The sequence below is a fragment of the Odontesthes bonariensis genome, chromosome 23, assembly GCF_027942865.1.
Source record: "Odontesthes bonariensis isolate fOdoBon6 chromosome 23, fOdoBon6.hap1, whole genome shotgun sequence".
NCBI classification, from domain to species: Eukaryota; Metazoa; Chordata; class Actinopteri; order Atheriniformes; family Atherinopsidae; genus Odontesthes; species Odontesthes bonariensis.
The window spans coordinates 5,437,861-5,451,085 of record NC_134528.1 but is presented as its reverse complement, the minus strand read 5'-3'; the positions used below and the strand labels follow the sequence as shown (position 1 = coordinate 5,451,085).

The window sequence follows — 13,225 nt, the reverse complement described above, 5'->3', positions numbered from 1 at the left end:
CAGAAAAACGAGCCGCTCACCGGTTTATGTCCACGTTCAACCTCCAGGTGGAGACAAATTGCCACTTTTAAAGAAACCGGCTCACTTCTTAAACACACCATGAAGTCAAACTAAGGTTTATTTTGTGATTTTTGTTGCCTCTCTTATAACAACAAAGTGTAGAACAATATCTTTATTTTCATATTTATCAAAAATGTCACAGAAATACAACCTAAAGGTGATAAGGGAGCACCGCGCCCTTAGAAATATGTTCTTCTTGCACTTGTGTTTGAATGAAAAATGGCACTCTGGTAAATTTGAAGCGTCTGTTTATGTTTGAAAGGTAATTAAATGACTGTAGAGAGAGATGAATTAATGTCTTTGCAGGAAGAAAACAGGTGGAAAATGACAACATGGAGATTTAATATGATCACCGAGAGACGACAAGAACACAGGAAGATGAAAAACATGGAGACGGAAGAGTCCTCTTTATTCTGTGTTGAACAGTACGTGGGACTGTGATCAGGTAAAGATCAATATCAAATATTAATGGTGAGTCAGACCAAGTCTCTCCATTATATTGTGTGTTAATCATTTTAATAGGATGCACAGAAAAAATGCCCAGTTTGGAGGAAAATAAGCAAATAATTTTTACCTTTTCGATCACACAGACCTGTTCAAAACATCAACAGTCAGAAAGAAATGCATTAAATATGAACACTAAGTGACACAAAATGATTAAAAGTACATGCCAGCACTACAAAGAGATGTATGACAACCACAAAGAGACACAAAACAACTAAAAAAGGAGCTAAAAAAGACATGGCATGCTTAGAAGTGATGCAAAAATGATACAAGGATGCATAACCACCACAAATGAATGGAAAATGACAGTTGTGCAAAAAACAGCTAAATATTTAACAAAAATTATAAAAATAAACATTAAAAAGAGCTTAAAAAGACATGGCATGCTTAGAAGTGATGCAAAAATTATACAAGAAGGATGCATGCAACAAATGAATGGAAAATGACAGTTGTGCAAAAAAACAGCTAAATATATAACAAAAATTATACAAAATACATTAAAAGAGCTTAAAAAGACATATCATGCTTAGAAGTGATGCATAACCACCACAAATTAATGGAAAATGACATTTACGCAAAAAACAGCTAAATATATAACAAAAATGGTACAAAATACATTTAAAAAAAGAGTTCAAAAAGACACATCATACTTAGAAGTGATGCAAAAATGAGACAAGAAGGATGCATAACCACCACAAAGGAATGGAAAATGACAGTTAGCTGTTTTTTGCATTACAAAAATGATGCAAAATACCTAAATAAATGGGGGGTAAAAAGCACCACGGGACTGTAGTGATGTATAGCTGTAGGTTGAAAAAGAGACAAAAATAATAAGAGAAATGAGCTCAAGCTCACAAAAGTAAAGAAATACAATAAATTAAAGTAAAACTGAGCTGAAACAAAATGGCTACAAAGTGAGAGATGAGCGGCTGAATAAAAGAAAATAAGCAACAAGAACCGAGCAGAAGACACGCATTAGGAATGTCTGCACCTGGGAAAGGGGGCGGGGCTTACCGCGCACACCTGACGGGCAGACTCCCCCCCCTCCCTCCCGCCTGCGCGCGGACAGTTGTTGGTTTCTCTGGTGTCACTGCGCGTCACAGGAGAAACAACAACTCTGCAATGAAGTCGGAAACGCGCGCGATGGCTGACAGCTGAGACCCTCCGAGTGACGACACGTTGAGTTACAGGTGAGTCGCGTGACGCGCCGACAGGTGCGGGCCGGCGTGCGTGATTTAAGGAAGCCGCCCCAACTTCTTCAGCTGTTTGAGAGCGTGTTGAGCTGCACTGAGGCTGTCTCAGGTGTCCCAGGTGTCTCAGGTGTCTGCTCCTCACCTGTATTTGCTGGATTGGCCTTTTTTGACTCATTAATCGAGCATTTATTGGCTCAAACCTCCATACTGAAGCCGGCTGATTGCGCTCCTTCACGGCGGCTGCGTTATTTCAGAGGTCAAAGCGGCACGCGGGGTCTGTTAACCTCAAGATAAGAAGAGTTTCCTCCCAGCAGGACTCCCTCTCTCGTGTTCCAGGTGGCCCATGTGCACGCGGAACCTTTTTACTCACCTGTTCCACGTTGGATTTGGATGTGTTTTAAGTGAAAAAGGCCGCTTGGTGAAGCCTCATTGCGCCCTGACACATGGAGACTTTAGAACCATTTCTGCCTCCCAGCCATGAAGGTTTGTAGCTTTTTTCCCTTCTTTGTATCATTATAAATGAGATGTTTTTTCATATTTGTTACAGGAAACAAAGATGTGATTTTTGTGGATAGTTTATATCATTAAATCTGATAATAAGCCCTCGGTCTAACCTTCACTCTCCTGGCGGGTGTTTCTTAAATCGGACCCACAAACAGTTGGGTTGTCCCAGTTTAGCGCCACTAAGTGTATTTAATTAGTGTATTTTATTATTTAGAAAGCAGCAGGGTGTGAATATGAATGCATTACCATCCTGATATGTTATCACGTGTTATTTGCCCTTTCAGTGATTGAAGAAAAGGGAATAAAGTCGAACCGAAGCCAGTTTAAATGGGCTGTTTTCTTGTTTAAAGCACGAGTTGAGCTCAGTTTGGGGATTTTTTTTTTTTTTTTTTTTTTTTTTTTTTTTTTTGGACCGCCGTCCTGGTCACGATGCGCGTGCACGGGAGCGGAATCGAGTCATTAACTACGAAGTGCGTCAGAAAACGTTCAATGCCGCTTCCAGCTTTCAGGGTCCGTATTAAGCAGCTGAATTCACTGCACAGATGTGTTCTTTAAGAGCGGCCGCGGTTATAAAATCAGGATTTTATTAGAGCAGAGTGACGGAAATGCTTTAAGTGACTGTATGGAAGTTTTTCTGTGCCAGAGTTTGAATACGAATTTCTAATGTTGAATTTTTACAGAATCAAAATCAGACTTTGAATTTTGAATTTGAAAAAAAACAAATCGGTGAAAAAAAAAAAAAAAAAATCCAACTTCAAAAAAATTCAGTGAATTGTTATTTAATTAAAAAAAAATCTAAAAAAAAATTTCTGTGGAAAAAAAAAATTCAACATTTAAAGTTTTTTTTTTTTTATTTAACACTGGTTTTGTTTTTAGGATATATATATATATATATATATATATATATATATATATATATATATATATATATATATATTTTACATTGTTTTTTAAATTCAAAGTCTGATTTTGACGCTGTAAAAATTAAATATTAGGAATTCGTATTCAAACTCTGATGGCACAGAAACTTCCATACGACTGTCCCCTCTGGCCTGGCCTGGTCTCAGGATCCCCCGGGGGGGGCGGGGGGGGGGGGGGGGGGGAGAGGGATGTCCGGGTTTCCCTCCTGGACCTGTTGCCTCTGATAATGATGGATGGAAACCAACAGCTACAGCATTTAGCTGATTAAGTGTGAAGAGTCACTTCTTTATCTCATATTTTTTCCTCTATAAAAGGTGAAGATGTCTCCCTTTGTTTTGCTTTTCTTCCCGACTCATCCACACATAATAGACGGATGCTTTGTATCGGCTGGTGTTTCCTTCTCTTCTTCCCAAACACCTGTTCACACACGGGCCTCTCAGACCGCTTTCAGACCGCTGGCTGTTTGAACAGGCCTGCTGTTGATGGGACAGACAGACAGACCCATGGACGGATCAAAGCTCTGCAGGAGCTGCAATAAGACAGAAAACTTTCACCAGGTCTCAGTTCGTGCTGCAGCCGCCTTGCAGCTTGTTTGTGGAAATTCAGGTTCAGTTTGTTGGTTCGCTGCCACATGAATCTATTTTGAGCATCGAAAATGCAACTTGGCATTGTTCTCGTGGCGTGTTGTTGTTGCGTGTGACCTTCTGCTGTTTTGTTTATTACAGACGTGCTTCTTCTTTTTTTTTTTTTTTTTTTTTTTTTTTTGACTGACTGACAGCTTTGTGAATGGTCTGAATTCTGAAGTAGACGTTTAACTCCATGAATATCTTCATTGAAGCTCCTGAAAATCCCCATTTTAACACCAAGCTGTGGGTAGTTTTCTGAAAAACATGACAGATTTATCAGCACTGTGATTAAAAGTTATTTAGTTATCGCAGTTTAACCTGCAAACAGATATTATTCTAAAACTATTTTAATTGCTGTTAAAGTTGGAAGGAAAAAAAAACAGGCTTTGCGTTTGTGGGGATTTGCTAGCCTGGGAATTCCCATGCTGCTTTGCGCTCGATTTCATTCTCACTGCAAAGTCAGCCTGGAAACCACCGCCCTTATTTTTGCCAGAGTTTGGGAACCAATCACAGAACGGGGGGGGGGGGGGCAGCAAGACGATGACGACGTCTATGCGCTACACCGAAGCTTGTAGAGTGTTAATCCAACATGACAGCGGACACAACGTTACCGTTCAATGCAGCCTTAGAAAGTGTTTCAGAGTAGATTCACCCTGGGGTCATTTGAACCGTGACATCCAGCCAAGTAGCCCACCCGAAGTTTTTCCGATATTGGCTGAACATCAGCTGAGTTACTGAGTTATCCCGAATAGCTTAGTACAAGCGCTAACGGACCCTGGCAGTATCTCCAAAATTACCACACTAAAATCACATGCCATGACACCAAACTTCTACAGTAGTACAAATATGGTCTGTACTCACAAAACGATGCATTTGGAAGTTTGTACATAGTCCAGGAGTTTATTATTATCAACACAAGCCTGATAGCTTCTCTGCTGCTAAAGCTGCGTTGACGTCACTTCCTTGATCTGGGAGCTTCAAAGTAAGATGAGGGTTGATCTACTACTGTAGACAACAAAGCAAGGCTGCTCAATTTCTCCATTATTAAAATAAATTCACAACTCTACAACATAAAAAATCATGTAGAATATAGCATATAGGCCTACTTTGTTGTCAATTTAAGTAGCTTAGAGCGCAAGTTTACTTTTATTTGACTGTTTTTTCTTCTTCCTCGTCGAATTTCTGTCGCTCTACAAACGTCATCTGGTATAAGTGATACAATTGGCTATTAATCGCGCGCAAAGCAGCATGGGAAGAACCTGACATCATTTGATAGACATTCGTAGCGCCCAATAAACGGCTCTGGGCATTCGTAAACCACGCCTCAAATACGAGAAAATGCACACCTAGTTCCCAGACCACCATCTCATCGAGATGTGGACGCGTCAGCCAGGCTAGGGATTTGCTGCATTAATCATTGAATATTTATTAGAACTATTCAAATGGGTGATTGCTCGCTGTGTTGTTTTATTATTGGTTATAATCTAAATTAATCTCATCTTTTAACTGATGGATGAAAAGGATATTTGAGTTGTAAATCATCTCATTTGCACATTCTGTATCTTCTTTCTTGTGTTCTGGAAACCTTCCTGAAAACAATTTCCACTGAATTAAGTCGTGTTTTGCTGCAGATTGAAACGATATTTTTAATTTGATGTTTTCAATGTTTTTTGGACGACTCATGAGGAATGGAAATAGCTTTTTTTTTATGTCCAGGTTTTTAAGTAGAAGCTAGTTTTCCAGAAAATATACCTGTGTATATATCACGATAGCTATCGATGTATAACTTTTCCTCGATATAGATATGAAACGTGATCGATATACTTTCCCATAGATTCCATTCGTCCATCTTTTGACAGACAACACGAACAGCCAATGAGAGCGAGAGTTGCGCCGCGGTGAACCAATCACGTGGCTGGAATGGAGCCATGCTAGCAGCTAGCCATAGCTCGTTTGTTTGTGCTGCTGCAGCCGCATAAAGACAGAAAATGAGCGCTCCCTCTGAAGAAACGACGGAGGACACAGCCCAAGGCGTAAGGGATGACATTGTTCATGATATTGTTGATTAAAAAGGGCCCGAAAAAAGTTGGGTGGTGTGGAGGTATTTGGGTTTTTTGAAGTCCGACACCAAACCGGAACAGGTGCTAATCTTCCCGATAACAGCGCCTGTGCAGCAGAGCACAGTCTGCTTTATCCAGCACCGTGTGACACAAAGTATAACTACAAATGCAGCTTATTGTGTTGCTAAAGACATGCTGGCAATAAGCACAGAGGAAAATAAGGGGTTCAAGTGGATGCTAAAAGTTACGGACCCGATATATATCGATTCGCTATCATGATATAAAGAAAAATATCGTGATATGACTTTCACATATCGCCCAGCCCGAGTGCAGAATCTGCACAGCTAGTTGGAAACTAGCACATTTCTGCTCTCTGATATTTTGTGTATTCCCCCTTTATAAGCTGGGTTTGCATGTGAACATTCTTGATACTGTGAGTTTGAAATGTCTCCTTAAAATGAGTCGGATCTAAAGCCTTAGATGTGACTCCCTTGGAGCTTCCGTGTCCGTAAATGAGCTTTTTGAGGACCGACACATTAAACTTCCAGTGAAGTTCCTGACATGGAGGTATGGAATTTGACTGTATTGCTTTAAAAATCCAATTTGGAAAGCTCTTAGTGAAGCAAAATGGCTGCTGTGAGTCCTCTGTGTGCGTTCAACAGATCATTTTAGAGTTTTAGGTTAAAATATCCGTTTATCCTTCAAGACGTAGTGGTGACACGCACCCATCTCTATGGTGACGAGTCTAAGCAAGAAATGTCAAAGACAAAGAGCGTTAACTTATGTTTTAGAGTTTCATGCCATACTTTTATATTTTTTATTTATATATATATTAAAAGGTATGTTCAACCCCCATATTGATGCACAATTTTTAAAATCAAATGTGGAGTTGAGGCATCAGGTCGTTTTCCAGCTAAAAGCTCCAAATTTTAGTCCTTTATGACCTTTCTTTTTTACCTTTTTATGACCTGTTTGGGGAAAAGGTTTAGAGTTATGAGACAATTTAATGGAAAGAGGTTAGAAACTCGAATAGAACATGTAAAAAAAAAAAAGTACCAAATTGTAAGATATGATTTTTTTTTTTTTTTTTAAATTTGAATTTATATTTATATACTACAGAGCTGGGCCTTTATTGGGTTGTAGGTGTTTTTTTTCTCCTCTTTAAAAGCCTTTTTTCCCCATTCATAAAACAGGAATAAAGAATAAGTGAAAACTGCTTTTATCTTGTTCAGTTTGTACTTACAAACATGAAATCATTACGACTTTTTTATGCTGTAAAACTTCAACATAAATCACAAAAACCAGGATTAATCCATCATTTAATCTCCTTGATAATATTTAGCTGATAACTATTTAAATAGTGAAGTCGACAGCTTTTGTTGAGCAGCCTCACCTCTTCCCAGAACCTTTGAGTTTCTCTTCGCTGCCACACAGTGAATCCGTGTTCCCTCAGCTTCTGTACATTTTGTACAAATATCTACGGTTCGCTGGCGTCATGTATACCTGAATTAGCCTTTTGTCCCGGGTTCATCTGGGATGTGTATTAATGGATTTACTGGGAGCTTTGGCGAAGGCCGCTTTCCAAACAGCGTCTCATGTGTCAAAGTTTGTTTGTTTTTTTTTCTTCTGAAGAACGAGATGTCAGAGGACGGTGAAACCTGTAGTTATTTAAAGGGATAGTTCGCCTCTTTTGACATGAAGCTGTATGACATCCCATATCAGCAACATCACTTATGAACATCTTCTTACCCCCTGCTGCGTCCTGTGAGCAGAGTTCCAGCCTCGTTTTGGTGTTGATGAAGGTAGTCCGGCTAGTTGGCTGCGGTTTAAAAAATAAAGCGTTTTGCTTCTCAAAACAATATGCGTTCAACAGAGTAATACATTTGCATCACAAAATCGTTCATCCAGGAAAAAGTCAGACCTCACAATCTCTTGGCCCTATTTTCTCTCCCTTCGTATCACTGCCTGCTGTGCAGACCGAGCAGCAAACACCGTAACAGGCGCGGCTATCGCTAGGTGGCTGAACGCAGTGATATGAAGGGAGAGAAAATAGCGCCAAGCGATTGTGAGGTCTGACTTTTTCCTGGATGAACGATTTTGTGATGCAAATGTATTACTCTGTTGAACGCATATTGTTTTGAGAAGCAAAACGCTTTATTTTTTAAACCCCAGCCAACTAGCCGGACTACCTTCATCAACACCAAAACGAGGCTGGAACTCTGCTCACAGGACGCAGCAGGGGGTAAGAAGATGTTCAGAAATGATGTTGCTGATATGGGATGTCATACAGATTCATGTCAAAAGAGGCGAACTATCCCTTTAAGGAAATGTTTAAACCTCAAGCATTTTAAAGGACGACATGTTGAAGAGCAGAAAACAATGCCTCTGTTTTAATCCTCCGGAGCCATACATGTTTCTGTCTTATATTTAGACGGGGACACTCCCTCCAGAGGAGCCCTCGGCTCTTTTCCTTACAGATAAAAGTCAGTGGTGGTGTTCACGTGGAGCTCAGAACAGCGGCGCTCCTCAGCTCCAGCCGTCAGGAGCTTTGAGTCTTTGGTTAGAGTTGTAACCACTTAAAAGCCCTCCGTCTCCTCAGGTGACACGATGGAGGTGGAAGCAGGAGCAGGGGCCTTCCAGACAGAAGCGTTCGGCGGCTCTGAGAGGGAGGCGGCGCCCTCGGGAGCCGAGGCTCTGCCCCTGGCTCCTCTGGGGGCTGACGCGCCGTCCGTCCGCCGCTCCCAGCCCATCCGCATCGCCTCAAACAGGTACGACCAGCAGGTGCAAACACTCAGACGGGTTACTCACCGGGGCTGATTCATTCATGCACAGAGTGCACGTGAGTCAGGAGCCTGGAGGAGGTGCAGGATGGTGACTCGAGTCGCTGGTTAAACAGTTTAAACCTGATTGTTTAGACGCTGATACTCGCGGCTAAATATATAACAAAAATGATGCAAAATGCATAAAAAAGAGCTTAAAAAGACATGGCATGCTTAGAAGTGATGCATAACCACCACAAATGAATGGAAAATGACAGTTATGCAAAAAAACAGCTAAATATATAACAAAAATGATGCAAAATACCTGAATAAAGGGGCCTTAAAGACTCTGGGAGCCGTCAGAGAACAGATCTGCTCGGTCTGAGCCTTGTAATTGACAGATGCATTCAGGCAAAGCTTTGTTTTCTTGTCATTACTTCGGTGTAGAGGCTATAATTACACATTACCTAACAAACTGCAATTGTGACTTTCTCCCTGAGAGCAACTCCAGGGAGTTTTTAAGTGTTGTGAAACTTGTTCAAGTTGAATTTAATGTGTTTTTATGTCTTTAAAAAGAATAAAACTGATAACTCTGAGCCTGCTGGTTCCTCCTAAATAACAAAAGCTTCACTCAGGATGAGTCCACGGATCATTTTTTAGCTGTAAAAGCGAGTTTTCAGGGCTTCTGTTGGTCAGTAAACTCCTCGGAGGAACCTAAAATATGTCAGTCGACGGACTCAGTCGGAGTTTAAGGGAAGTTTATTTATTTATTTTTTTTTTTTTTAGACTTTCTTTATTGGAAGCTATTTCACAGGTAGCAACGTAACAGAAGCCTTCCTTTCTATAATTTTTCCCAAGTTTTTTTTTTTTTTTTTTTTTTTTTTTTTTTTTTAATCCCTCCCACAATCCCACGCAACGGAGAACAGTTCTAAGAATTCAATATCAACATATAAACAGTACAAGACGTATACAACAAACACATGAATACGGAAAATGACAAAGTAAACTAGTAAATTTAAATAAAAATGTTAAAAAAAACAATGAAAAAAGAAACTAAATAAATATATGGGGGGGCTCAGTCGTCGCAGATGTCAAAGATTCAGTATAGTTTAAGAGAGGTCTCCAAGTCTTTTCAAAAGGACCTGAGGGACCGTCTGAGCTTTATGGACAGTAGCACCTTTCACCCACCTGCTGTGAGACGGAGGCTGAGGGTGTTTCTAATTGAAAAGTATGAGTCGCCTGGCCAGCAAAGTGGCGAATGCAAAAACAATTTGCATAACTTTAGATGCGAGAGGCTGCAGGGAGGAACCAAATGGGCCCAAGAGGGGAACCGGAGAAACGGTGTTGTAAGCTGTGCTGAGAGTTTTAAAGATTTCAGAGCAAAATGTGGCGAGCCTGGGACAAAACCAAAAGTTCGGTTAAGGCAAGTTTATTTGTAGAGCACAATGCAAAGTGCTTTACAGCTAAATAAAATCATTAAAACATCAAAAATAATCATTAATTAATTAAATTAGAAGTGAAGAGTGCAGATAAAACGCTTTCAGGTGTCATATGCACAGCTAAATAGAACTGTGTTCAGCCTGGATTTAAACATTGTCAGAGTTGAGGCCTGTTTCACATCTTCTGGAAGACTGTTCCAGATGTTTGGAGCATAAAACTGAAACGCAGCCTCACCTTGTTTAGTCCTGACTCTGGGCCCCAGCAGGAGACCCCTCCCTGAGGTTCTCAGAGCCCGAGTTGGTTCATATGGCTCTAACATGTCAGAGATGTACTTTGGTGCTACACTGGAAAAAATGCCCCTCCAAAAATAAGTTAAAAAAAAAAAAAAAAACAGCAAATAAAAGACGTTTTTGCTTGAAATAAGCAAAAAAATCTGCCAATGGAACTAGTGAAAATCGGCTGGTCAAGATTTCTTGAAATAAGATGTGATATTTAGGACTTTCGAGATAAAAGTGATCTTGAAATTAGCTTAAAAACCTAACCCTGACCTGATTGTTAGGATTTAGAGAGACTGATGACACTTTCTCTTTGTTTCTGTGGGCCACAGACGATGATACACACACTGGTTAACTGGTGCTCATACGTTATTCTGCTGTCTGATAACTTATGACCGAGCTTTTAACTGCTCGTTTGTCTGCTTTATATAAAATGTTTTATGGCAAAACGACACATCGTGAGAAACTGCAGCCAATTATACGTTGAATCCTGTTTCTCTTCTGGCAGATGGCGGCGACGTTTGAGACGGGAAAATTATGTTTTCCTTGAGGTGATGACGGTTACTCTGTTGTTGTTGTGCAATTAAACCCTCGTAGTTCTAACGCTGACAGTTAAATAAGCAGATTTTCTGCTGCTTCCATCCATGATGGGTCACATTTTCCCTCCAGCATTAAAGGGTTGGCAGGCTAATATGAATCTTTATGCTAATTTGACATGTTGTCATGATGGAAGGGGATCACAAGAGCTGTTTTGTTTGGGGCATTTTGCCCCTGGAACTGTCTCACAAGGCAAATTGGTCCGGGGTGAGCCATAAGAAGCTTGGATTAGGGAGACCAGGGCCTCACACCCATTACTTTCTACTTCAAACTGATGCTATAGCTTCCACCGAAAGAGCGTTGAGCCAGGTTTTTCTGTTTTTGCCGGTCTTGGTTAAGTACAGATTTGTCATGACATCCTGTTTAACAACATGCTCATATTTGTTATGGATCAACTTTAGAGTCCTTGGGGGTGGAGGGTGGGTTGAGACCAGAGATGGGACCAAGCCACACATGTGCAAGTCTCAAGTAATTTTTTTTCTTGGGCAAGTCACCTTATTATTGCAGTTTTACCTGCAGAATCTGATCTTAATAAAGTGAAAACACAAAGACATAAGTAACTGTCAGTAAACATCATTGGCCAATGTGTCCAACCTGTCCACCCCGTATCATATCAAGCTAACGTTAGCTAACTACCGGCTAGGCTAACAGGATAATATTAGTTAATTTGACAAGCACTTACTGGTCAGAATGGATCTTCAGATGACGAACAAAGTTCAAAGTTATGCTAGATGCTTAACATTCAAGTCATCGTGTCTCAAGTCAAGTGCCGAGTCTTTAACTTCCAAGTCCGAGTCGAGTCTCAAGTCTTATTTTTTGTCAAGTCACAATCACAAAACAGCGAATCGACTTGAGTCCCCATCTCTGGTTGACACTGAGGTTGAGGCCCAGGGGAGAGGCTTGGTGGTTGGATCCATACCAGCTGCACGGGACCACCCTGCTGTGGACCCAACAAACACCTGTAGGAGGTGCTGAGGAGCCCAGAGCGAGGTGGGTCGGCGGTCCGATCTCCGGCTGCAGGTTAAGAGTTACCGGTTAGACTCAGTCGGGCTCGCTTTGACGCACAGCAGAAGTTCTGCAGCCGATCTCCTCCAGAGGGGCTGGACTTTTATTCCACCCTGCAGTTTCCCTGGTTCAGAGGTTGGAGTTTATCCCGTCTTCCCTGAACCTTTAGGGTCGGGAAAACCGCTCCGACTGATGTTGTTATGCAGCGAACGACAGTTCAGAGTACTGAACCCTCTTTAGAGCTTCTGGAAGCTGCGCCGCCGTCCTGCCGTGGGACGCGCTGGTGACGTCATGTCTGAGTTACGGAGGTCCTGCACCTCGATTGTCAAATCAAATTTATTTGTAGCACATTTCATGTCCAAAACAATTCAAAGTGCTTTACATAAAATAAAAGCATTGCAGCAGGGAGTGGAAGAAGCATTAGAAATACATAAAAGAATATAAAGAGAAACAAATAAAATCATTAAAATGATTAAAAACAAGCAACAGTCCAGATAAGTTCAAAGATATCGTGCAGATTTCATGCATAGACACATGAGAACAGAAATGTCTTTAACCTGGATTTAAAAATGTCTCCATTTGGTGAAAGTTTAATCTCCACTGGCAGTTTGTTCCACTTGTTTGCAGCATAACAGCTAAATGCTGCTTCTCCATGTTTAGTCTGGACTCTGGACTGGACCAGCTGACCTGAGTCCTTGGATCTCAGAGCTCTGCTGGCTTTATATTCTCTGAACAGATCACAGATTGTAAACCATCAGCAGGCTTTTAAAATCTATTCTGTGACTGACTGGAAGCCAGAGTAAAGATTTTAAAGCTGCTGTGATGTGTTCAGATCTCTTAGTCCGGGTTAAAACTCCAGCAGCAGCGTTACAGTGATGGAGTCTACTGGAGATGGATGCGTGGAGGAGTTTCTCCTGGTTTTTTTCTTTATTTCAGAAGGCCGGATGGTCAAAAACAAACACAGATTACAGTTTCTTATTGGACGAATACAGAGAGAATTCTAAGGCCTCTCTCAGACTGTTTTTCCACGACTTCTTGAGGTATCTCATTCGTTTCTGACTCTTTCCAGGAGGAAGGGCGGCTGGTCGTTCTCGTCCTCCGTTCCCGCCGTACCGAACCCCTTCCCAGAGCTGTCCAGCCCCGCCAAGTCTCCCGTGCTCCTGAACTCCCTTCCACCGCAGTCGAGTGAAAAACACGTAAGTCTTGGTGGCGAGCAGCATGATGTTGCTAATATGGGATGTCATACAGCTTCATGTCAAAAGAGGCGAACTATCCCTTTAA

The 13,225-nt window shown here is 41.2% G+C and overlaps 1 protein-coding gene across 3 annotated transcripts in view; it reads left to right on the top strand.

Annotated features, from left to right (window-relative positions):
• Nucleotides 1-1,651: 1,651 nt before the first annotated feature.
• The window catches only part of grb7 (growth factor receptor bound protein 7), a 38,032-nt gene continuing 26,458 nt past the window's right edge, over nucleotides 1,652-13,225 (top strand). For 2 of the 3 annotated variants that reach the window (XM_075457519.1, XM_075457518.1), the window contains exons 1-3: nucleotides 1,652-2,240; nucleotides 8,468-8,636; nucleotides 13,014-13,140. In XM_075457519.1, the coding sequence (XP_075313634.1) occupies nucleotides 2,201-2,240; nucleotides 8,468-8,636; nucleotides 13,014-13,140 (336 nt within the window). In that variant the 5' untranslated portion in view covers nucleotides 1,652-2,200. The remainder of the gene's footprint in view (nucleotides 2,241-8,467; nucleotides 8,637-13,013; nucleotides 13,141-13,225) is intronic. The other variant, XM_075457520.1, reaches the window with a different exon arrangement.